Source organism: Pelodiscus sinensis, chromosome 3, assembly GCF_049634645.1.
Source record: "Pelodiscus sinensis isolate JC-2024 chromosome 3, ASM4963464v1, whole genome shotgun sequence".
Taxonomy (NCBI): domain Eukaryota; kingdom Metazoa; phylum Chordata; order Testudines; family Trionychidae; genus Pelodiscus; species Pelodiscus sinensis.
Window position 1 is genome coordinate 129,359,407 of NC_134713.1, and position 25,830 is coordinate 129,385,236.

General features: G+C 39.5%; 1 protein-coding gene across 5 annotated transcripts in view; it reads left to right on the forward strand.

The window, feature by feature from the left end:
- Window positions 1-25,830, forward strand: part of CHRM3 (cholinergic receptor muscarinic 3) — a 461,598-nt gene that overhangs the window by 121,412 nt on the left and 314,356 nt on the right. For all 5 annotated transcript variants that reach the window (XR_012902822.1, XR_012902823.1, XM_025181843.2 and 2 more), the window contains exon 2: window positions 10,090-10,314. Coding sequence is in view for 1 of the 5 variants with exons in the window: in XM_075924818.1 (XP_075780933.1) it covers window positions 10,223-10,314 (92 nt within the window). In the remaining 4 variants the exon portion in view is untranslated. The remainder of the gene's footprint in view (window positions 1-10,089; window positions 10,315-25,830) is intronic.

The window sequence follows — 25,830 nt, forward strand, 5'->3', positions numbered from 1 at the left end:
AAACACCTATCGTTTCATCTCTTTCATCTTTGGAAAATATGACATGTTAGAAATTGATCACTTTGGCATGTTTGGCAGTTTTATCTTTTGGAATTTGTTTCCTAACAAAGAGGGCAGAATTCAAAAGACTGCATCCATGCGAAAGTTTTGGCCAGTTTGTGTGGTTATTCCCTACAAATATAATGAGAATCTATAGCAACTTTTACTTTTTAACTAATAAAGTTTTCAGTTACACTCATTGTTATCAGTCACTGTAATAACGTATGTAATACTTTTTTTTTCCAGAGCAGTTTTAATGGAAAATATATTTTTTGCTTGTTTATGCAGAGGATAGGAGACCAGCTTTTGCTTTTCATTTAGGTTGGTCCAGATATAACAAATGAAATAGCTTTTATTTAGTATTTGATTAGATGTAAAAGTTAAATGAAAATTAATTGGTGGGTTAATATTCTAAGATCCATAATGCTGCCATAACACAAATCCTTTCATTAAAGAGATCCAGCATCCTTAGTCTTGTTTCCATTTTATTTCAGAAAGTAATTGAAGTGATAATGAAGTGGTTGTCCCAAACATTTATTGTAGCTAAAGGTTCAGTTCATTTTTGCTTATTTAAGGAAGAGGGTGAGGGGACATGAAGAGGGAACTTGAATGCCAAGAATGATTGAGTGAGGATGAATCATCAGCTTGCCGTTTAAAGGGCAAACATCTGTTTTGATCTACAGTGTTCAAATATTTTACTCGGTTAATGTTCAGGATACATGTTAACAGTGATGTAATGGATTATTACGATGCTTTCATTCTCCTCCAGGATGCAATTTTGAATCCAGTTAAAGCTGGTAATGATTGAAGCCTCTTCATGACTCATCAGTAGAACCCTGCAAATCTGCAGATATCCACTTCATATCCAAGGATGCCCGCAAGTTGTGATTGTGGATCGCATACTAGATGTAAACAGTCCTTTTATCTGTGCAGGACTGTACTCATCGGTGGATTATGTTAAATATTGAGTTGATGTCTGTCTCTTCTAGACTACTAGTAGGCAGATGTCCACACTGCCCCCTGCTCCCCCCCCCAAAAGATGAAAACATTATCACATGATATGCATACGTATTGGCAGCCTCCAAAGATTGTCAAAGGGCATGAATGGGCATGGAATCTGAGCTCCTCTCATCCTAGAGGCCATCTGTTCAGAACTGAGTTTAGATCAAGCAACACAGTATGGGAATCTGCATTACAACTGTCCAAGCTCCACAGCTGGCTCTCAGATGTTAAAGCACTTAGGGTGGATGGTCCAGTTACTAGACCATTAGCTGGGGGTCTTGAGAGACCTCAGATCAAGTCCCTGTTTCATCACAGGATTCCTGTATCATTTTGACCAAGTCCTGTATGATTTTTGGCTTAATGTCTCCAGGACTCAGTTTCCCATATGATAATAGCACTTCCCCATCACACAGGAGTGTGTAGGGATCAATACATTATATTGTGAGGTAGTCAGATACTGCAGTGTTAGTGGACATATAAGTACCATGGAGAGACAGATAAAACTTGGTGATACCAGTAGGAGGCATGGAAGTGTGTTATAGGGGGAACGGAAACACAGAGATTTAAGATCAGGTTAGAACTCCTGACTTTCTCTCTAGCCCAATGCAGTTTGAGCAACTAAGATGTGTTCTTGTAAGACTATGTTTGAGGTGGGAATTGCTGTGGCCCTCCATACTCCCATCACAGTCTTCTGATGCTTCTCCATCCTCTGTGCTGAGCCATGAACACTTCTTCCCATGACCTGATTGCTCACTGAAACAGTGGTTTTAAAATGTGTAATCACAGACAGAATAAGGAGGATATAGTACATCATTATCAGCTGAATTCTGGGTCTGAATGATCCCACTTAAGTGAATTTTGTGGATGGATGCAAATTTAATATATATACTCAGCAGCTAGGCTGTGTAATGTGTTTATGAAGGTGATGGTGAATAGCCTTATTGTTTTTTTGGAAGGCAGACTCCACTTCAGTTAAATTCCACTTTTCCATCAGTGCTCTATAGCCTCTCTGCAACAATACTGTCTTCACACTTTGTTTCATTTACCATATGCTGATAGCTGAAATGGTCTCTCTTGGGAGATCATTCTGATTCCTATCCTTCAGGTACCTGTTGGGACAGTAGCATTTGCTGCTTTATGTAGGAACAACATCCCCTTAATGTCTTACACATTAGCTAGCAACAAGGTATCTGTTCTGGCACAAACATACGTGTTGGGGACTTGTACGTGTGAATGGCTTGCACTGGAGGGAAAGAACCGCCTACAGTTTGGTGCATGCTGCATGCTTGTCTATTTCCCAGTCCTTTTGTTAATTTTAAATCAATTCTTGCCAACATAATTGTAGACATACTGTTAACATTTACCTCCAATTGGCTAGCTCAAATGTCATTACCTGTGTGAAATCACACTGGCCTTTCCTATGTCACAGATGTTATGGATACTGCAGTCCTGAATGCAGGCTTTGGTCAGACCCTACTTTTTATTTTGCACAGTTCTTACAACTGTTTCAAGGAAAAGACACATTAAGTCCACAGTGAGTATTCCTTAGTAACAGCAGGAGACTGTATGGCTTGGTGTGATGTTTATAAACCCAGGGATATTTTGTTGGGTTTAGGCACTCTTTAAAGGAAAAAGCTGCTTTACTTCGCACTGTCCACTAACTCAATGCACTATTAATTCTTTAAACATTGTTTGCTGTCTGCAGTATGGGAGTATTTTGTGTCTTGGATTAACAGGCTTTTCCTGGACCTCACTTTGCACCAGGAAAAGCCAATGTAAACAAGAAATAAACTTCAACCGGAAGTTCTAAATTCTTTGGTATTAAAATATATTTTTTTTTTTGCTGCTAGTAACTGAAGAGTCAGGGGTCCTAGTCTCCTATGCACACTTCTGATAAAACTGGTTCTTGTTACAGCAACCAGTGCAAGGAGGTTTTAAAAAAGAAATAATAAATAGAACTAAGCATATAAACAAACATAATCTCAGCACATATTCATGGTTTACATCTTTTTATATTCAGGCTACACAGTATGTCATGGCAATGTTTTTCTTTAACAGTGACTGTCTGCTTCAGCCTATGCCGGGGGAAAGGAGTATTAGTGTAGGAACATCTTCCTTTGTTAAGAAATGATGCAATATGGTCCAATGGACTGGGCACTAGATTGGGAGGATGGAAAGTTGAGTTCTCTTTGGCTACGTCTAGACTGGCCCCTTCTTCGGAAGAGGCATGCTAATTTCTAACTTTGGAATAGGGAAATCCGAGGGGGATTTAAATATCCCCCACGGGATTTAAATAAACATGGCCGCCGCTTTTTTTCCGGCTTGGGGAAAAGCCGGAAAAGAGCGTCCAGACTGGCGTGATCCTCCGGAATAAAGCCCTTTTCCGGAGGATCTCTTATTCCTACTTCAGGAAAAAAAGCGGCGGCCATGTTTATTTAAATCCCGCGGGGGATATTTAAATCCCCTGCGGATTTCCCTATTCCAAAGTTAGAAATTAGCATGCCTCTTCCGAAGAAGGGGCCAGTCGAGACACAGCCTTTATGTCTTAACAATCAGTGGCAATGTGACCTTAAGTTACTTTACAAGATACTTTATACCTGGATCTTTTCCTATCTGTGAGGCAGGGATAATAAGTCCTAGTCACCTTTGTAAGCTGCACTTATATCTATGAATAAAAAAAAAAGCATTTTCAGTATTAGGTATTATGGGTTCGTTTACCTTTCAGTGGAGGACTCACTTCTGAGCCCTGAATGTTTAACAGTGTCACATTGTTGATTAGTTAAATATTCAAATAGCATGTTTTGGTAATTGTACCACAATGGAATAGTACCTGATGAGAGTGCCCGCCAATAGAGTAATTAGAAATTTTCTGGCGGTTTTAAGAAAAATTATCAGAGGAAACTGAATATTTGGCAGCCTTTTCAAAATCTTCCTTCTGCTTATTTACAAAGAGCAATATTTTGTAAGTAAAAACTAAACTATGATCAGAGGAAAAAAGAGTAACTGGAAATACAAGTTTTACTGGCATAGTCCTACACAATCCAGTAATTACAAAAAAAAAAAAAAATTCCACCACTATCAATCTTCCTCAAGAAAGCAGAGGATTTAATATATAAAGTAAATCTGAATCATAACATTAAAAAGTAGGAATAAGGAAAGCTCCAACTGTTACCCTCAAGTTCTGAGGCCAAAGCCTCACCCTCATGTGCTGGAGATCACTGTTTTTGATTTTCAAACCATATTGTTAGTCCTGGCTGCTTCCAAGTGCAGAAGGAAACTGATTTGCTCTCTGTCTGAATTTTCAAGAATAATATAATACAATAAATACATGCAAAATGATAATACAGGTAACAAGAGGGGGCAAGATGAAGGATCATTTTCAGCCATCAGAAGAACATTCTTTATTTTATTAGTAGCCAGAAAAGCAGCTTACCTGATCCTGATCATGCTGATGTTAGTCAGGAGGGAACCTACTGAAGTTACCCTGACTTTACACTAGCAGGCGACAACTCAACCAAACTGTTTTTTCAGTTGCAGATTACTTTTGATTGTAAAATAAATTCATTTCCCTAAGTTGCATTTTATAAATTCTTGGGATGTCTATCACCCGGTATGCATTAGTTTTGAGACATGGTTCTACAGAGGCAACATAAGAACTGAAGAGGAAGCACAGAGAATAGCTACTTTCATTCTTGGCTCTCTGTTTCCTAGCAGTGAGTGTTATTCTCTGTAGGCTTCTGGGAAAGTCTGGGAACCACAAAGATGGTTCACTGGTTCATCCTTGGCTTTATAATGGGATAGAAAGAAAAGTATTTCCTCCTTCCTGGCCATCCCTACAGTACTCTGCCCTTCCCCTGCTGCCCCTTCTACTCCCAGCTTCAAAGTAAGGGTGGAAGGCCTTTTACTTCCACAATCCTGGCTTTTTTTTATGGTTGGAAATTAGGAGTAATAAAATGGGGATGAATCATCTGTGCATTTGATAAGATAAAGGCAGTCTTTACACAACTTTTTTATAATTGCCTTTTAGGGAACATGGAACAATTTGAAACAGTCAAATGAGTCTCTCACAGCCCACTGTGATCAGCAAATAGAATAATTCTCATGCAGTGAGAGAGAGGAGAAAATTCACAGTGAAATGTTTTGCCAGATGGAAAAGGAAAACATAGTTTTTTGTATGGTCTCTGGCCCATATGTGCCCAACAACCTCAAATTGTGCAGGATATGTAGAGATGAAGCAATAAAAATATGTAAAAATAACTGACTTTTTAAAGTTTCAGATTTTGTGCAATCTCCTATGGCACAAGCCAGGTATTTTCTTTTAATTACAAGTCCAGTTTGAATAAAACTGCATTTTTCTTTTTAAAAATTATTATAAAAAGTATTTCTGGCTCTTCTGGGATCAGTCTGATCTACTTCGGCACCAAAGTATTTAAGCTTGTTTTAGATATTGCTGTAAAGCTTGCATCTTCAGAAACATCTAGCCCATTTTACAGGTAGGAAATTCAGGTCCAGAGAGGTTCGGTGACTTGCCTAAAGTTACACAAGAAGCAGGTGTGGTTGGTCAATGAATACAACTGAGCACTCCAGAATGACCGTGTAGTGCCAGCATAATAAGACATTTTTTGTGTAAACGCGTTATTTTGAAATATCTTATTTCAAATTAACTATTTTGAAAAATAAGATATTTCGAAATAACGCTGTAGTGTAGACGTACTCTTAGAAAGCTTGGGGATATGCTCATCAGCATATTTTATTTTATCCATTCTGGAATGGATTTTTTGCCATAGGCGAATTGGCAAAGACTGTGTTTTTCCACCTCCCATCAGTTTCCTTCAAGTCAGGTTTAAGGATTTACTCTGCATGTGTTGCAAGTCTGATGGCTTTCAGTGTGGTTGGTGAGTTAAGAATGGGTCTAATGTTAAGTCCCTCTTACCCAAGAAGCTGCTTGGGCATGGGATCTAAGTACACAACAACACAATCAGGAGATACGGCTCCTTGCATGCTATGGAGCTCTTCTCTGTTTAGCTTTCCTACTTCCCAGCTTTGAGGAGGAGAATAGGTTGGGACTCTGGCTTCTGGCCAAGGTCCCTGATCAGGCTTGAGGATATTGAGGGGGCATTATTCTCATTCTCAGGTATGGAGAACTCAAGGTCATAAGTCCTGAGTTAAATTCTGGACTTTGATGGCCTAGCTGGGTGCTTTGGGAAGGGGTTCCTCATTGGCCAATATTTTATAAATTGTGTCTTTCTGTCTTTAACTGTGGCATTGCTCCATTTCCACATCCATGCTCCTTTCCCTGGGAGACTCTCTTGATTTAAAAAAAAATGCCTATTTGCCATTGATCTAAATGTTTATTAAAATAAATTAATGAATAAAAGAATCCAAAGTCACAGTGGATTTGCCAGGTTTTTTTCGAGATGTATGGCAGCAGTGTTTGTGGAATGGCTGTCTATGTCTATTGTGATTTTTGTCAAGGGATATATGCAAGGTGCAGAATTCTTAACCTAATGTGCACCAACACTGTCCTAAAGATTTGTAAGGGTGAGAAATTAAGTGTTCGTGTCTGTTCAGGCTTTGCCCTTTCTGCTGAGACTACCAACCAGAGGGGCACTTAGGACCCAATTCTGAAAGCAGGAATACACATAATGCATATTAACAGTCTTCTGAAGTGAGCTTGACTGCTCATCTGCATACATGTTTTCAGAACAGGCTTCTTCATGTGTTTGTGTTTGGGCCAGTGATTTATGAAATATATTATTCCTCTTTGTAGTTTTTGCTGACAGGTCTGTTATACATTCTCCCCCCCTCCTCCATTAACCATTAAATTTGATATTTAGTATCCATAGTGCTCAGAACTAACTATTTAAAATTACTGTCTGTCCATGTAAATTAACTTATCTGCTCATTTTAACAGTAATTTGAATATATTTTCTCTGAGGCATATAATGCTATGGATTTTAGCATATAACAAGCATTGGTGCAAATTCATCCCTGCTTTAGTTTCACAACAATCTGATTGAATCTGTCCCATTATCTGGATAATGGGAAATGTAGCAGATATTATTTTTTGCCTATTGGAAGCACAAGGTTTAATATAAATTTTACTGAAACTGGCAACATTGCTTTACTGGCCTATAAGAAACCTATGTACTAACCTGTATGAATTACCTGCTTTCACTATTGTAATAGATTTGAGCTCCTGCATAGATGAAGTCTCAAATGTGATATTTGGAAGTTTTCCTAGAAAGTACAAGTTCTATTTGGGGCCAAATCTTTGTTCTGTTTAAGTCCAATGGTGTCAGGATGGGGATCATTCAGCATCTTGATAACAATACTTCTCAATTCTACTAACACGTTTATCACATTTTGCAATTGTGTATGCCTGATAAAGAGCACATATAAAGGATGTGATGAAATAATGCTTGAAAGTCTGGAGATTTAGCTTTCTTGAATACAGTGTGCACGAGAGTCCCATACTGTCAGTGGCATAATAATGTCTCCATTGGGGCAAGATGGCCCCCACAGTCTAGATACTCAGGTCTGTAATTTAGCATGAGAATAATTCTAAGTTAGAAGTGATGGGTCTGACTGTGCTACCCTTAATCAGAGGAAGGGTTGCATGATTGGGCCATGTGTTTTCAATTGGATTTCTGTTAAAATTCATGATTAGCTAGTATTCATTATTTGAAATTTCAGATTTTTGGAATTTAAAAAAAACTATTTTTACTATTTCAGGTTTATGTACTGGCAGATATAAATAGAGAACACTATAGAAACCCTTTTCTATATGCAATGTCAACCACATTCAACTAAAGAGTTGCCATTCAGAGAGAAGTTCATGGACTGTTTTGTTCATTCATTCAGTCCTCTCCTGCTACTTCCTTAGGTTGTTTTTCCCCAAAAGGAGCAGGAATCTATTTGTGACTGGTGACTCACTGTGAAATTTTATGAGGGATTACACTGAACATGATTGATTCACTTTCTTCCAGCTTTGTCAGTGGTCAATGACCTAGAAGAATTCCTTTGTAAATATTTTACAAGAACTGAGCCATTGAAATCACAAGTTTTCAGCCTTTCATGTCGTGGTTTGTCTCATTCCAGGCTAATACCAATACAGAGAAGGAAGAGTTGACAAATTCCATACCTTCATTAAATGAGGAAATTATCTGGCATTTAGCTATTACAAGGATGTCAACGACCGATCTCCCATCCTTCACTCCAACACTGTATGCAAACTCAAATATAGTATTGCAGTTCATTAAAAATTCAAAGAAATGTCAAGATACATATACAAAGCACCCATTAAACACTTGAGCACCATAGGAGTTCCAGGGTCCTTGTACCTCTTGCCATGAAGCGGAGTTTCTTAACTGGCATCCACTCTGCAGAAGAATTCCACTAAAAAGTACAGGTTCTTTAATACCATTTAGTTGAGTTTCTGCTGTGTACCATATTGGAATGGAATGAAGAGTGACCTCCTGACTTGCCCATCTTGCCCTACATGTAAGGTCTCTGTGGAGTCCGATGGGAGGATATGTGTTCATAGTACCATGGAAACAGCTACACTTACCTCTAAGGAGATGCAACATAGATTCATAGAAAATGTTCTTTCTTTAGTTGAACTTAGGAGGACCAGTCCTTCCTCCATTTTCCTCTTCCCCACAATTGTGTCTTACATTTGCATCTGATATCTTTTCCTAATAAAGGGTCAGAACTCTCCACAAACGATCACACTGTATGTATGTATCTACAGAAAAATAATTTCATCCAGTATTGAAATAGAGTTGTTTATCAACTGTTGACTAAAGCCACATGATGGTATGATTCTATGATCATTTCCTGCATCTGGATGTTCAACTGAGTGAGATTTTCAAAGGGATTCAGCACTCAACATACCGAGTTAGATTGAGACTCAGCCATTTATTTTAGTGCTTAGGTGGAAGCTGGACTCTCCTGAAAATCAAACCCCTGGTTCTGAGTGAGCCCTTATAAAAATGTTGACCACAGTCCGTTAAGTTTAATCATCCAGGAATTAGTAGAAAATGAGAGGGAAATAATAATCAGTTCTTGGAATCTGCACCTTGAAATCCAATTATATTCAGCAATTTTCTGGATAATACACCCACACATAATTGCCTTACTAGTACATGTATCTCCTGATTAGTTGTCCTTGTAAATTAGAAATAAAATGCATTTCTCAGTTCTCTCTTTTCTCTTTCTGTATAGGCATTACTTATTTATAACTCATATTCCAGACTCTCTACCTCCCTATTGCTCCCCGCAAAAAAACTGGGCAAGAAGGTTGCATGAACATTTAAGTGTATATTTCCTTTCCAAAAGCTAAAAAATCTAAAGCTACATCTCCCCAAAATCTGCTAAAATATCAGATAGAGGGAAGTTTGAGAACAGTAACAGGAAAGATATATTGTCAGGAGAAAAGTCTTTGAGTACAAATTAGACCTGGGAAAAAATAAGATAAATGTAATATGAAGAAAGTCTAGCAACTAGGGAAATAACGCACTAAGAATTGTTATGGGTAATCTTTGTATTTATGATAGTTTTCAGATATCTGACCTCAATGAGCCATACTCAGGTTTATTAAGGAAAAGTAGTATCTTCTGGGGAATCAAATACTTTCAGGTTATTGGGGAGGAAAATCCTCAGTTTAGATGGATGTACAAAAGTGAACTTCAGCAAAAATGCTTGAATATACTATTAAAGTCGCAAATATTACAGCTGCATCCACAAGAAAGTTTTGGAGAAACAAAATCCATAATATAATCTTTTTTCACTAGGAAAAGGATAATAGAAACATAGCTCACATTTGCCCTGATGTCTGAGGAGTCATTGAATCATCTTCTGCGTAGACTAGTGAAATACTATAGTGTCTCAGATACATGGTAACTGTGAGATAATATTTATATTTTAATTGTTCTCGTAGCAGTTACAGAGGTTGATCTTAATTAGTGTATGTTGATTTTATTGAAAAACCTTGGAACTAAGCTAAAGATAGATAATCAAATTTAAATGTTTCTTTTTACATTCTAGATCATCCACCTGCAGAAGCCAGGCTTCAAAGGAGACAGCTGCCTCTACAATCCCAGTGATTTTGCCTTTTTTTTCCTTCATCCTCCGTTTTTAAGATTGTTGAGCTTCTTTTCCAACATCTACATTTTGTTTTATGCTGTCTATTAGTACATTTTCACCACGGCAATGGCTTCTTCAAAAAGGAATGTGTGCTCTTCAACGCCTTTGTCTCTTCCCTGATGATTGGTAAGTTTCGGTAACCGGGTTTGGTTCTTTAAAGGATTTGAAACCACAGATAGAGGAATACTTCTTTTTAGGGTCAAACAAAGATTTTTTATTTTTTCTATTTACTTTATAATTAATTTTCCATTTGAATCAATTTACTATTTTTGATTCTTTTAAGACAATATAATATACAAAGAAAAAGTAGAAAAACAGTACAGTAAAAAACCAAGAAATAATAACTTCTCCTACAGATATACCCTCCTAATTTACCTTTAAACAATTTATGGAGTTAACAATTATATAATACGTTAAGAAAGATAGAAGCATTGCTTAGATTCAGGAGATATTCTTTTCTTTATGTTTTTCCTTTCTTTGGATTTTTCGTTGCAACTTACGACCGGTGTTCGTTCCCCTTTCGGAGCTTATTCCCCTTTCGGAGCTTACGTGCGGCAGCGAGATTCAGCGCCAGGGAGGGAGCCGTGGTTGATCAGACCTGGCTTTTTGGATTCGCAACCCGTCCGCTCTTGGTCTGTTTCAGCCAACCTTATATACTCTTTTTCGGTATTTTGGTACTCCTCCACTCGCCTGACAATTGCTGACGTTAGATATTTGTTGTCTCATTCTGCCCTTACAAAAAACTTTCGTCTGCTCCATTTTGGGGTAATCAGCACTTCTGTTGCATACTGCTGTCTGAGTTACTTACTTCCCTAAAAGCAGGGTTATTGGTCAGCCAATCAAATTTTGTTTTTATTTTTATCTCCTGTATCTGACAATGCTGCCTTTCCTTTCCACTTACAATTAAACTGGTGCTCATTTGACATATTCTGGGTAGGCCTCAAGACATCCCTTTCACAGTAAGTTGCTTGACTTGCTTGTCAGTGTAGGCAACACACTTGTCAACATCACCTTCAATTAAGAGTAGTTAGAGGAAATTTCCCAAGTGTTTCGTCAGCCAAAAACAAAGTGATGATATTTTCTCCAGTGAAGACAAAAATCATAGTATTATCAGTTTCATTGTGCCTCTCTTTCTCTCCCCTATTCTCATTCACATTCCTCCAGATAAAATTGCTTGAGTTGACATTAAAAACAAAAAGAAAAACCTTCCTAGAAAAAGTGAGAATTACCATGAGGTAAAATTATTTTACCTACTGTTAAACCTAAATAAACAGAATCTAAATTATATGCCTACAAAAGGAGGGAATGGAGTACTTTCTAACTAAATCAGTGCAGTAGTTTATTTACTACTTTGCATTTGTTTTAGTTCAGAATTTTCAATTTTATGCTGATATTTTCATTCTTTGCATGATCCTGGTGTTTATCTGGATTGATAAACTTCTGTATTCAGTAATGAGATGGCATTTAGACACTTGTAGTAATAGACACAATAGAAATGCCTAAGGCAGATCCTTATTTATATTTACATTTCTTAGTTATTGTTCACAGTAGAAAATTCATCTTAATGTAGGGCTAACTTTCTGTGCTTTATTATTATAAAAGGTGTTTTGGGTATATTGTATTTCAGATCTTGCTTTCTGTGATTTTCGCATTGACTTACTTAATTTTCCAGTTTAAAAAATACAATTAGTAGTGACTATGCACGAATGAAAAACAAATAGCCTTTGAGAGAGAAAAACAAATTCTAATAAAAAAGGAAATGCCATTTAATAAAACATGTAAGGCATTTCTTTTTATGAGCTTAGTTTTGGAGAGAGGTGTTCTATTTCTAATACAACACAGTCTTCCTTTCAGCTAAAAACCTCATCTTGTCCTTAAAAACTGACCCCCTCTTTGGAAAACAAACAACTTATTTTAAGATTTCAAATACAATTGTTCATGAATTAAACTAGTTTTGCAAAACTCCAAAATAGTTCAAGAAGTTTGTAAAATGGCAGTGTTTGACTGCTCTTGTTTAAGAGAAAACTCTCAAGTAAAACAGTCTCTTGCCCCTTGAAGTTTGGAGTGTATGAAAATATGTACATTTAGAAGAGATATGCTAAGAACTCACTACCAAACTGTGTCTGAACAACAAAGATGTAAATCTCTTTACTTCCTATTTAATAGTAATAAAATGTATGCTATTTTATACAGTAAGGCTGTGTCTACACTGCACCCCTTTTCCGGAAAAGATGAGACAAGTTGGAATTGCAAATGAAGCGGGGATTTACATTTCCCCCACTCCATTTGCATGAACATGGCTGCTGCTTTTTTCCGGCAAAGTCCCGAGCCAGAAAAAAGCGGCAGCCATGTCCATGCAAATGGAGCAGGGGAGATGTAAATCCCCGCTTCATTTGCAATTCCGACTTGTCTCATCTGCATCCCTTTTCCGGAAAAGGGGTGCAGTGTAGACACAGCCTAACTGTTTTTTTACCAGGAAAAAAAATCATGGCTATCTTTTCGTGCCCTGATTTAAACACTTGAAGATAAAATGTTGCAATTTTGTGTTTTGTTTAGGATGTAGTAGGAACACCGTTTATTATTATTATGTACAAAACACAGTTATGAAGTTACATTGTTTTGTGCATAGTACAACATAACTATCCTGAATAATAATTATAGAGAGATAAAGTTTTGACCTCACGCAGTATTATATTTAAATCAAATTATATTTCTTTGGTTAAGGTTTTATTGAATTATGCTGATTGTTTTGTTAAGAGATTTTTAAATTGATAAGACATAGAGAAAAGAGTGAGGAACTATGTTTTGCATTTTAATGTCACCAGCCTTAAAACTGTTCTCTACCCACATGTTTTTGGATGTGTCAATTCATAGGTGGAATCTGGCATGGAATATTTTTACCCTCAGCAACGGCCATATTTTAAAGGAGGGGAAAGGTGGTCTAGTTATATACAGGCAGTCCCCGGGTTACATGGATCCGACTTACATCAGATCCCTACTTACAAATGGGGTGAGGCAACCCCGCACTAGCTGCTTCCCCCAGCAGACCAGGGAGACGCGAAGCTAGCGCCCCCCCCCCCCCCCAGCAGACCTGGGAGACACGGAGTGGTTTTTCTCAGCAGACACCTCAGCTTAAAATAAAGGACTGAGGGAAGTGAGGCATGGGAGAATAAAACTGAGCTCTGAAGAAATGTTTGGCTAGAGTTTCCCCTAAAATATGTACCAGTTCCGACTTACATACAAATTCAACTTAAGAACAAACCTACAGTCCCTATCTTGTACGTAACCCGGGGACTGCCTGTAGATTATCCTACAAACAGTGCTTTGGAGGGTCAATTAAAAACTGTTTATTTGCAAGCTGACTAGCAGCCAATATTGAAAACTGGAGCCGGGGGTGCTGAAAATCTCTGAGGGCCTCTGGGCTCTTGTGTTGAGGCTGGCTATGCACTGCCAGAAGTAGTGAGGACCTGAGGAGGAGGAAGCAAGGGCCCCCCAGCCCTTAACACTGCCAGAGTACATGACAAGGTGCTCCAGTGTTGATTTAACCTTTGAATCTCTAGGTTCTTTGAATCTCTAGGTTCTGTGGCAGAACCTCCTTTGCCTCCCTCCCCTCTACTCCCTCCCCAGTTGGCAGGCCAGACTGGAGCCATTTAACCAGACTGGTAGTTCAGCCCCAGAGCCATGCAGCTGAGTAGATATGACTGTCATGTGGGGGTAAGGTTGGGGCAGAAAGGAATTTCTAATCATGTATCCTCATGCAGCAAAAATTGTATTTGGCATTTGTTTTAGTTCAGAATTTCAGCAAGAAAATATGTTTGCTTTCAGTATTGTTGCCACTGTGCTTGTCTGAAAGCACTTCCCTGCATTTTTTTGTTTTTGGCATTATCATGTCAATGGTCCCCATGATTTTCCTGTTTAGTGTATCTGACTTTCAGATTGCCCTCTGCTTGGCTCCTCTGGGATTCACCACTGGCTAGTGCAGCCAGCAATGCAACAGTGAGTGACAAGTGCCATCAGTAAACCTTTCTCCTCTAGGGAAAACCCCCGTGGTGCCATAGGGTTGGATATTGGAATCCACTGGAAGAAGGAAATGATAAGCCAGAAAGAATCCTGTTGGTTGATGGTACCCACACTACTGGGACCACACCCATTTAGAAAAGGTGCGTTTGCAGACACGATAAGGCAGGTGCTTCCTTCAGCTCAGAATGGTGTTCTGGCTAGGAGCTGCAAGAAACCTATACCAGTCATCTTAGCCTTTGTGTTGCCGTTGCAGTTCTACAGTCCCTGGTGAGACTGGAGGGTCTATGGCAACTCTTTGCTTTTTTGTTTTGCCTAGGCAAATGCATCAAAGGTGTGTGCTTTTGGATAGCTTGGCCATATGGGGGATGACCCAGGCATTCGCCCTAAGTAGGAGTGGCCTGTTTACCCCAATTCATGGAAAGCCATAGAAAAAGTGGGATAAAAACACTTCCTTCAAACTTCCTCTGTCCTGGATCTAAATTAATCATTGCTGGTTGGAATGTTTGCACTGTGTTAACCAGATTTGAACTAATAGACCAAAAACTTTGGAAAACAGCCACGATTTACAGAAAACTACTGCCTGTCCTCCATAAGATGAGTCTTTAGAAAACTGGATCACTAGATGAGGTAAACTGCCACTTCTGCTGGGCTGCCAAACCTGAAAATGAACCAAAGATACACTATGCCAGTTTTTTTTAATCAAGAAGTTTGTCCTTTATGAATGTCCCCCACCGGAATTTATCAATGAGAGGATTATGTGACTGGATATGAATATGAACTCTGAAACCCTGACTTTTCTGTCTGGCTACAGACCGACACTTAACTACTTCAAATAGCAGAAAGATTAGTTCTATTCTCATCTGGAATAAATCATCAAGAATTTCCCCATAAGGAACAGATTTACTGTCCTTGGTGATTTCAGAGTCCATTTGGGAAAGGACTGGGAGCACTGAGGATATATTATTGTCTAATAAAACACAGGTAGCCTCAACGAAAATGGACAATGTGTCCTTGAGCTTTGTCCTCCTGGTGAGCTGATAGTCTCAAATATCCATTTTTCTGGCTGCAACAGGAAGGTCACGGAGGGGCAGCCTTGCTCAGGACACTGACATCAGCTTAACATCATTTTCATCAGTCACAGAAACATTTGCAACATACTGTATGCTTGATGAACGCATAGCACTGATGGCAACACTGATAATGCCCTTGCTGGGGCCAAGCTCCAAATAGTTCATCAAAAGATCTATCAGGTGAAGTCAAATGGCAAATCTCACCTCAACATTACTCGCATGAAGGACTCTGATGCATGTGCAAAGTTTTAGTGTGTGCTTGTCTGTGTTTCTGAAAATGATCAACTTGGTTCCCCTGAGTCTGACAACTTGTGGGAAATAAGAATAAGACTCTGGCAACTGCTAACGATTTCTTTGGAACAACAACGGGAAAAACAACCTGGCTGGTTTGCAGCAAATGAACATCTGCTGCTCCCACTGGTAAAAAAAGGGAAAGCAAGCTTGCCTCACTTTGCTTCGTCAACCAAGGAGATACAGAAGTCTTAATTTCAACTGTATTTGGGACATTCACTCATATCTCCTAAAAGTCTGAGCACTTTGTGGAAACTGTGTAGTGTCAGTGCCTTTTTCTACAAAAAGCAATAGATCCTGAAACGCTAGTGCCTGCTGCTTAAAAGCTTTGTTAGAAATATCCCCATTAGCACCGGACGTTGCGGCTATGAAGCATCTGCACCATGCAAATGGACTGCACAGGGTGGCTACGTCTAGACTGGCATGATTTTCCGGAAATGCTTTTAACGGAAAAGTTTTCTGTTAAAAGCATTTTTGGAACAGAGTGTCTAGATTGGCACAGACTCTTTTCCGCAAAAGCACTTTTTGCGGAAAAGCGTCTGTGCCAATCTAGACGTGCTTTTCCGCAAAAAAGCCCCGATCGCCATTTTCGCGATCGGGGCTTTTTTGCGGAAAACAAATCTGAGCTGTCTGCACTGGCCCTTTTGCGCAAAAGTTTTGTGCAAAAGGACTTTTGCCTGAACAGGAGCAGCATAGTATTTCCGCAAGAACACTGACAATCTTACATGAGATCATCAGGGCTTTTGCGGAAATTCAAACGGCCAGTGTAGACAGCTGGCAAGTTTTTCCGGAAAAACTGGCCAGTCTAGACACAGCCGGTATGTAATCCTTATGCACATTAAACACTATCAAGAGAGAGTCCACTGCCTTGTGCACAGTATCCTCCGGTGCTTCTGTAGGAGATGTTTTCCCCATGCAAATCATTACACGTGCCTTTGTTCACATTGCACATTCTAACCTTTAACTGGAATTACTCCTGTTTCAATGTGAGATAGGAATCTGTTCCAAAGCATATTGGCAAAGACTACTGCTTTGCTAAGAATCTTAGTGCAGTTGTCTTTCAAAGTCACTAAAAATAAATTTCCAAACTGCTTCAGAAAGGGCATGTTTCAGAGCACAGGGTTTTTTTTGAGTAAGAAATCAATCATATAATATTTTAACATCCATCTCCATGGCCTATATACTCCATCTATAACTCATTCTTTTGTGCCTGGGTATTGCAGATGTCTAAGGAAAGCCCCAAGTAAGTAATGCTACATACTCTTCCACAAGAAGCTTGCCCCGTTGTCAAGATAAGGATATCATGGGAATCCCATTTCAGAATTTTTGTTTGTAGTTGTTTCACAAATATGTTGAGAAGGGTGGCTGAGCTTGTTCAGTGATGTGCAAATGATAGGTAAGAAAAGGTTCTGGGAGAAAAGAGAACATTTGGGCCTGTAGGAGATGGAATGTGTTTGACATAGGTAGGAAGCTATCAGGTGTGTGAGTGTGCGCATGCGTGTGTGCATGCGCGCATACATTGCATTACCAACTTGCCCTCATCCATCTTCCTCAAGGCCCCTGATTGAACCCTTCCGCATATGTTTTGATTTGTTGCTACCCCATGAATAGCTTCAGTGAAACCTCCTCTGGCTCTGGACAGCAGTGTTAGTGAGCTGACATGCAGGTCTAATCTACCAGCAAATACCCATCTGTGCTGATGTGGCCACATTTCTCCTTACTTACCTAGCACAAGTAGTAAGAATTGGGTCATAGTAAGACACAAAGGCTGTATCTAGACTGAAGGGTTTTTTCGAAAAAAGTAGCCTTCTTTCAAAAAAAAACTTCACCTGCATCTAGACTACAGCCGCGTTCTTTCGAAATTGAATCGAAAGAACGTGGCTTTTCTTTCGACGGCGGTACTCCTCATTTCACGAGGAAGAACGCCTTTTTTCGAAAGTGCTCATTCGAAAAAAGGTGTTCTTGAATGCAAACAGGGCTTTTTCAAAAGAGAGCATCCAGACTGCCTGGGTGCTCTCTTTCAAAAAAGCGGCTCACTTTTTCGAAAGAAGAGGTTGCAGTCAAGATGCTCTTTTTCGAAAGAAGCTTTTTCAAAAGTATCTTTCGAAAACACCTCTTTCGAAAGAGGCTTGCCGTCTAGACGTAGCCAAAGAAAGAAAATCAGGATGGATTCTTAGATGTTGTAGTCTGAAGGGCAATTTAATCACAAAGGTGTACATTACTGAAAGGGAGGGCAGAGAATCCTTAGCACGTTAAAGTGAGTGGGAAAATGTACAACAGAAGTCTGCCTGAGACGCTAATATCAGTTTTGCTCCCTATTGAGCAGCTATGGGGCTAGCCAATAGGTAGACACATTGTAGAACAGGACAGATCCTGAAAGGATCCAAAACATCCCATGAAATCTTACAATTGATGACTGAATATCCAATGGCACATCACTCAGTTAGTATAGGCAGTCCCCGACTTACGCGGATTCGACTTATGTCGGATCCGCACTTACGAACGGGGCTTTCTCGCCCCGGAGGTCGAGGTGGCGGATTGCTACCTGCGAGCTCCGGGGCGAGAAAGCCCCGTTCGTAAGCTGCTCTGGTGCCCCTGGTCTGCTGGAGACCGTCTCCAGCAGACCACAGGCACCGGGACTGAAGTGGCAGCAGCGGCGGTTCCCCGCGCCTCTGAGGCTTTGCTCTGGCAAAGCCTCAGAGGCGCGGGAACCCGCCCTGTGCCCCTGGTCTGCTGGAGATGGTCTCCAGCAGACCAGGGGCACCAGAGCAGCTTACGAACGGGGCTTTCTCGCCCCGGAGCTCGCAGGTAGCAATCCGCCACCTCGACCTCCGGGGCGAGAAAGCCCCGTTCGTAAGTGCGGATCCGACATAAGTCGGATCCGCGTAAGTCGGGGACTGCCTATACTAACTGAGTGATGTGCCATTGGATATTCAGTCGTCAATTGTAAGATTTCAGGTCCTGATTCAGCCACTGCTGGTCAGTTTCAGCAGCGGCTGAATCAGGACGCCTGGGGAAGAGCAGATGGGGTGCTGCTGGGTTGGTCCAGTAGCACCGAGGAGCGGCGCTACTGGAGCAACCCAGCAGCACCCCAGCTGCTCTGCCCCAGGTGTCCCCAAGTCAGCTTCTGCTGAAACTGACCAGCGCTGACTACAGGAAGCCCGAGGCAGAGTTGCTCTGCCCTGGGCTTCCTGGAATCAGCTGCTGATCAGTTTCAGCAGCAGCTGACTTGGGGACGCCTGGGGTTCTTAAGTTGATTCTGTATGTAAGTCAGAACTGGCGGTCAGTTTCAGCAGCGGCTGAATCTGGACGCCAGTTCCGACTTACATACAGATTCAACTTAAGAACAAACCTACAGTCCCTATCTTGTATGTAACCCGGGGACTGCCTGTATAAGGTTGTTTTTTTCTGTTGGATTTCCCCCCAGACCTCAGTTTGGGAGGCCTGGTTATAAGGGAACATTGAAAGACTGAGGGAGGCAATACCAGAAAAGTGTTTCATCCTGTCTACTAGCTGAGGCAGGGCTCCTCTGGGAAAAATGAAGTATGTGGTCATGTAACTAAAAATTGCATTATAATGCATACCTGGAGAGAGGTTCTGTTAATACTGCACAGTGCTTTTGAGGGCTTGACTTCACATCTTTCACATTCTCTTTACATAATTTTGAGAGATTTAATGCCTTATTTCCTTTTTTTTCTTTTAAAGCAAATTGTGGAGGGGAAAAAAACAACTCGAAGAAATAGAAATTCAGTCACATAGAACTATATTGACCCGCAGCTTGATTCATCAATAGGGTTTGGATTTTTAGCTATAAGCACAGAGCTCTCGCCTTTGAGCTGCCAGATAAACTGGTAACAGTGAATAGGCTGAGTATGTGGATGAGGCACTAGACTGTGATCAGATAGTTTGCCAGCAGATTTCACAGTTACTTACTGACAGCAGAGGAATAGCTGAGTCTTAAGGCTCGAATTCCAAGTTCTAGAGGAGGCTATGCTGTTGTGATTATCCTTCTCCCAACCTATTCAAGCACACATAAACTCCCCCCTGCCCATTTCTTTCCCCCTCTTCTCCCTCTGCTGGTATCTGAATCCCCAGAGCTCCTACCCACCAGCACTGTTTCCATCAGCTTCTCCTCTGTTACTCCACTTCTGGACTAATGCTCTTTCCCCTTCTGCTTCTCACCACCTTCTGGCTCCTGCAGTCAATTTCTCAGACATCCCTCTCTCCCAATTCCTGACATCTCAGTGTTTTCAGGCTGCTTTTCCCTCCTTCTAGCTTCAAAGTGGCCAGGAGCAGGAATTGAAGGGAAAAATCCTGCTCACCCATTTCCCCTAGGGTATGTCTAGACTACAGGGTTTTTTCAAAAAAAGTGTCCTCACTCCTCCCCTGATCTCCCCCAGACAGCCCCGCTCCCCTCTCGGCCAGTTCCTCACCCCCACCATTAAGTGTGGCCATTTTGGGGGGGTTTTAGACTACATGGTAACTGTAGCCATGGGGGGCAGGGCGGATGCCCTAGCCATTGTGCATGTGGGGGTGGGGCGAGTCCCGGATGGTGCTTTGGGGCTGCAGGCAGTGGGCACGTGACCTAGGGTTGGTGGGGCTGCCCATGCAGCGCAGCACGGTGGGTTATTTTTTATTTTTACAGGTTGAGATTGGACCCAATCAGGTCCAAAAGTACCTTAAAATCTTTTCCTGAAGGAAAGGTTATTCCATGGAAAGTTTGGTTGCGGTAGGTCTTATAGTGTCCAAGTTATTAGATAACAAACATACAAACAATATCCTTTATTATTAAAAATGTATACTGTTGGATGGAGGTTGAGATGGACCAAGTAGACAGACTGTTCAGACTCTCTGGGTAATGTTAAAGGGGATGAAAGACAAGGCTGATGTCATGGCAGGGGTCTACTTCAGACCAACTAACAAGGAAGATGATGTGGGAGAGGTTTTTATAAATAATTAACAAAATTATCCAAAGCACAGGACTTGATGGTGATAAGGGACTTCAACTCTCCAGAGTTCAGTTGGAAAATAACACATCAAGGCAAAGATTATCCAACAAGTTCCTGGTATGCATTGGAGGAATTTTTTAAATTATTCTTTCAGAAGGTGGAGAAGGCTCCAAGGGGGGAGACTATTCTAGATTTGATTATAAGAAACTGGCTGAGAATTTGAAAAGGGAAGACAGCTCAAGTGAAAGTGATCATGAAATGATCGTTTTCACAATTCTAAGGAAAAATTGGAGGGAGGACAGCAAAACAGTGATTTGCAGATGGCAGACTTTAGTAAATACAGGGAGCCTGGAGGCAAGATCCCATGGCGAGCAAGACTAAGAGGGAAAAATAATTGAAGACTGTTGGCAGTTTTTCAAAGGGACATTGTTAAAGGCACATGAGCAAACTATTGCACTTCTTTCTGATTTTTAGAACCTGGTCTCAAGAATAAAGATTGTTTGTAATTCCAAATAAAACATTAAAGTTATTTCAAAAGATTACAACTGAATGTTGACCTAATACAGCTTTGAAACTTTATTATATAGAAGAAAAATGCTGCTTTTTCTTTTTTTTTTAAATAGTTTCATTTAACAGTGCTACTGCCTGATTATGTACTCCAGTTCCAAATGAAGTGTGTGGTTAACTGGACAGTTCATAACTGTAGTGTTTGTAACTCTGAGGTTCTACTGTAATTGAAATTGTTTCATGCTTAGAAGTATTGGGCAAAACTAATTTTTGAGCTTCTCCATCTTTAGCACCTGTAATACAGACATATGGGATAATGAAAATTTAAAGAAAATTTTCCTACTTCATGGACCATATAGTCACATTTTCTCGTAATACTTATATTATAAGTATAATCTCATATGGAGTATCCTCTTGTTTTTGGAAACTTTCTCAATATTTAGGGCTAATGTGGTTGTTTAAGTATTAGCCTTTGATAGGTTTAGGATAAATCTTTAATCTTACTTTCATTGTTTTACATATAATTTATTTTCATTACTGCGAATATCCTGCTGCATCAGAATCCCTTATCTTATTTATTTTTATCAAATTAACAGGAAAAATTGTTCCAATATCTTGTTATTCCCTGAAGCAGAGCATTATTCGGCCCTATGATAACTAAGTATTTTTGCTGCCAGTAGCTTGGTCAGTGAAGCATTGTGTTAATTTTGTGGGGAGGGAATACTGATTTTTTTCTCATTGCCTGTGGTTAAGTTGCAGTGATACCTGCGTTAAAATGTAATAAAATATGTTCTTAAAAATCTAGTTTTACTGGTTCTATAAAATCAGTAATGTGATTTGAGTCTTTTTGTAGGTATGACTTCAGTTTTAATAATTGAGAACATCTGTTAGGTTAATTTTTTAGCGATTTTGAAGACTTGCATTTATTGTTAATTAAAAAAAGTTTACTTTCAAATTATTTTAAACTTTAAAGCCACTATTTGCATCTTAATCTTCCTACCAAAATTGCTCTTTTGGCTAGCTAGTTTTCCTAGAAAGAGAAATGTGTTTACATTCAGTGAATAATCCCTTTTTGTTCTCATTCCCTCTGATTTCCATCCTACCTCCAGGATGCCTCTTCCAGATTATTCTTTTGGCAAATAAGTTGCTGACTCTGCCACCAATATTTCCATTGCTCTTTGGGCCATTGGAAAGCATATTCTTATAAATGGGCTAGATGGCTCCCTTTCCCAAGAGACAGAGACATTTTTTTATATTCTCTATCCCCTGTCTTAAATTTGTAATTTCCCCCTCCTCCTCAAAGCTATCTTTCAAAGCTGGCAGATTGTTAGTGCATCACCAACCTAGCTTTAACATTAGAAGAGTTGCACTAAACCATCCCTTATAATGTAGAAGATAAGGATCACTGTATGTTTTAAAGTCAGCGTTGGTCTGAGCTGTGATTTTTTTAAAAAAATGCCTCTACTTTTTTTTTAAATCCTTATCCTTTGTCCAAAACTGTCATCTTTAGTGCTGAGAGAATCCAAATGTTTCTTTTGTTTGTCTGGATATGGATAACAGGAGAGGGATCACATGATGATTACCTGTTATGTTCACTCCCTCTGGGGCATCTGGCATTCGCCATCGTTGGCAGACAGGATACTGGGATAGATGAACCTTTGGTCTGACCCAGTATGGGCATTCTTATGTTCTTATCTTTAACCTCCTCCTTCAAGTCCCCTTAATCTTTTCACTTCTTCCTAGCTAAGGAAGTCCAACAGTGCTGTTCATTCATCAGCTGGTAGAGTTATTTAATGAAGTGAGACATTCAATACCCATAGCAGTTGAGTACATTCCATTCCCTACAGGCCAGACTAGGAAGATAGCTATGTGAGAAGCAGATGTGACTCTTCCGTGTGGCACTGGTCGATGAGCATGAAGGAAGCTGATGTTGCCAGAATGTGTTATGCACTTGTTTTAGTGTTACGTCAGACTTGTGCACCTGGCACACATTTTATAGTTTTTCAACATCCCATTTGCTCTCAGAAGTGCAGATTTTTTTAATATTTTTTTTTATTTAGAAGGTACATATGAGATTTAACCTTCTGCTGTCCCGTTGTTGCCATCCAGCAGTATCACTTGCTAATAGATCATGTTTGTATCTGTCAGAATAAAATGATACTAAAGAACAAAGTGGAGGCCCTTTATAAGCTATTATGAGCATAAGGAAAATTATTATTAGGAGACAGTGAACAAACACAGTTTAAGCTACCTCTTAGAATGTCATCTGAGCTCCATGAGCAGAAAAAAAGATAAGATCCAACTATTTATAAGACCATGAGTAATGTCAGTCAACTGCCAGCTTACCTACACTTATATGATAAGATTTTATCTAGTAACTCAAATAGACTGTGAAACTTTTATTTTTGTTGTTGGTGTTCCTGAGAATTCCAGCACCTTTACAAATTTCATCATTCTAATTAGTGTGTGTATTGGGTATTTGCTGCACCAACTTGGGCATCCTACATAGCAGTGAAGAGGAGAATGTATGACCCTAGTGGAAAAAATTAAAAATACAATCTGACTCATCCCTGCACTTCTCAATCCAAGTGCACATAGCTGAAGTTGACAAGTATTAACAAGAATCTGCGAGGATGAAGCTGGCTGTTTTAGCTTTATTTCCCCAGGCAGATATTACAATATAATATAAAAATAATATTTTAAACTCCTTCCTTTTTTTCCAGGAGAGCTGATATTTTCAGATATTTAGACATTTATTATCAAATAACCACAATCCAATAACAATTTACTAGTTGTTCTCTAAGCACATGCTGAGATACTTGTATTGCACTTTGTTCTTGGACCTTTGTAATGAACAGCCTTGGAAGACTAAATGCATCATTTACTAGTTCTCTTCCTTCTTTCACTTTAATAACATAAGTTTATCTGTAATATTAACCTGCTATAGTACAAATTCTGCTTGAGCATTTCACCATTTCCTTCTCTTCTTCGACACTGTGACCCTGCAAATCCATATAGATTTAGGGTGGAAGCACACTTGGAGGGATATTGATTTCGGGTATGTTGCATATTTATTTAAAAAAATTAATTTCAGTAGTTTAGGATATTCTTAAATATCATTCCACCGTAATCAACAGCATGTAGGACGGATGACATATATAGCAGCTGATTTTTTTTTTTTTGCATACAATAAGTAGAAATGCATGCAACTGCTATTCAACATATGACTGTGTAGTTTGCTAAGCAATAGTAATCATCAGGTTTTTATTATTATTAGTTATTATTATTATTATTTGTTTATTTTTATATTACTATAATATTTGTCTATATTTGTCATATGATATGTGTCTGCTTTCTGTGATCATGTGGTGCAAAGTAGCTGTACTCAGCTGGGTCATGGCCATCAAAGAATTTCCCTTCCTCAGGGAAAATTTGGAATAAACAGCCTCTGGCATGGAGAGGAAATGGAGCATGTTATAAATGAGGAAGAGTGGAATGACAGTTAAATTCAGGTTTCTTGTACTAGGTGTGTCAGTTAGAGCTTGTGCATTGAATAGAACTTGTGCACTGAATAGAAGACAGTGCAGTGCTATAGAACCACTACTCCCTACCTGACATGACTCCCTTATTCATGACAGAAAATGGAGCTTTGGCCCGGTGAAAAAATTACTCCTTTGACTTCACAAAATATCTTTGTAATGGAAAATAACTGGCCTGTTAAGACAAAGTAGAGACATTGACTTATATTGATTCAAGGAGGGAAAAAGATAGTATCCCATCTCAGTGGCAGCCTCTTCCTATATTGTTAGATAAAAGAAAACGGTGACTTGGAGAGCATTGATAGCTATTTCACTGTGGTTAAATATATCTATTGTTTCAAATACATGCTCAGGTACTGGAAATAGCACTGGATGAATGAACGACTGGTTGAACGGATCACATATCTTATTCCCCATGTCTTTTGGATGTGCTTAGAATATAGTTATCGGGTTCTATAACGGAGAGTGAGAGAGAGCAAAGGACTTACCAGTCTGTCTGCATGACCGCTGAATGCTTGAAATGAACTGACCAAATGTCATTTCATTGATTGTGAAATGCATACAAAATGTCCATGGGTTTCTACTTAATTGTCAGTGCAAGATACATATTATCTGTTGTGACATATTGTACCAGATCAAATTGTTGTATAGATTTTTACAGACCTCATTTGCAGGCTACTTTTGTCATTAATGATCCTTTTGCCAGGAAATAACTTCTCTTATTAAAGGAAATAAATCAGCTGCTCTGTCACATTCTATCTACTATACTTGCATTTGGATACCTCAGTTCTTGTTTTGTTTTGTTTTTAATTTTGTATGCGGTTTGCATTAGTGGTGTTATAAGCAGGGTCTGAAATGCGTTTCCCCATTTAAACAAAACCATAAATCGTCCCAACTCTGTCCAAGCCACAGGCGCACCTTTTGGCTTGGAGGTTAACTGAATCACTCTGGATTTCGTTGCTCATGGGGAAACCTGTTGAGCTTGCTGGAGCTCCCCAGAGGTACTAAACTCTACCCATGCAGATCTGATGATGGGATCAGAGACATCATTTTGGTACAGGAATCTCTGCCCTGAGTATCACTTTGGTTTTATACATGTAACATCTGCTGGCAATTTTACATAATAAATTCTGTATTCTTATTTCACCTCTGTGTAGAATAACTATCAGGCTGAACAATGACTATACGTGAGTTTTTGATGAATTAAAATATAGCACTTTTTTTAAATTGAATAGTAAGAATTCAATAAAAATATTTTGGGGGGTT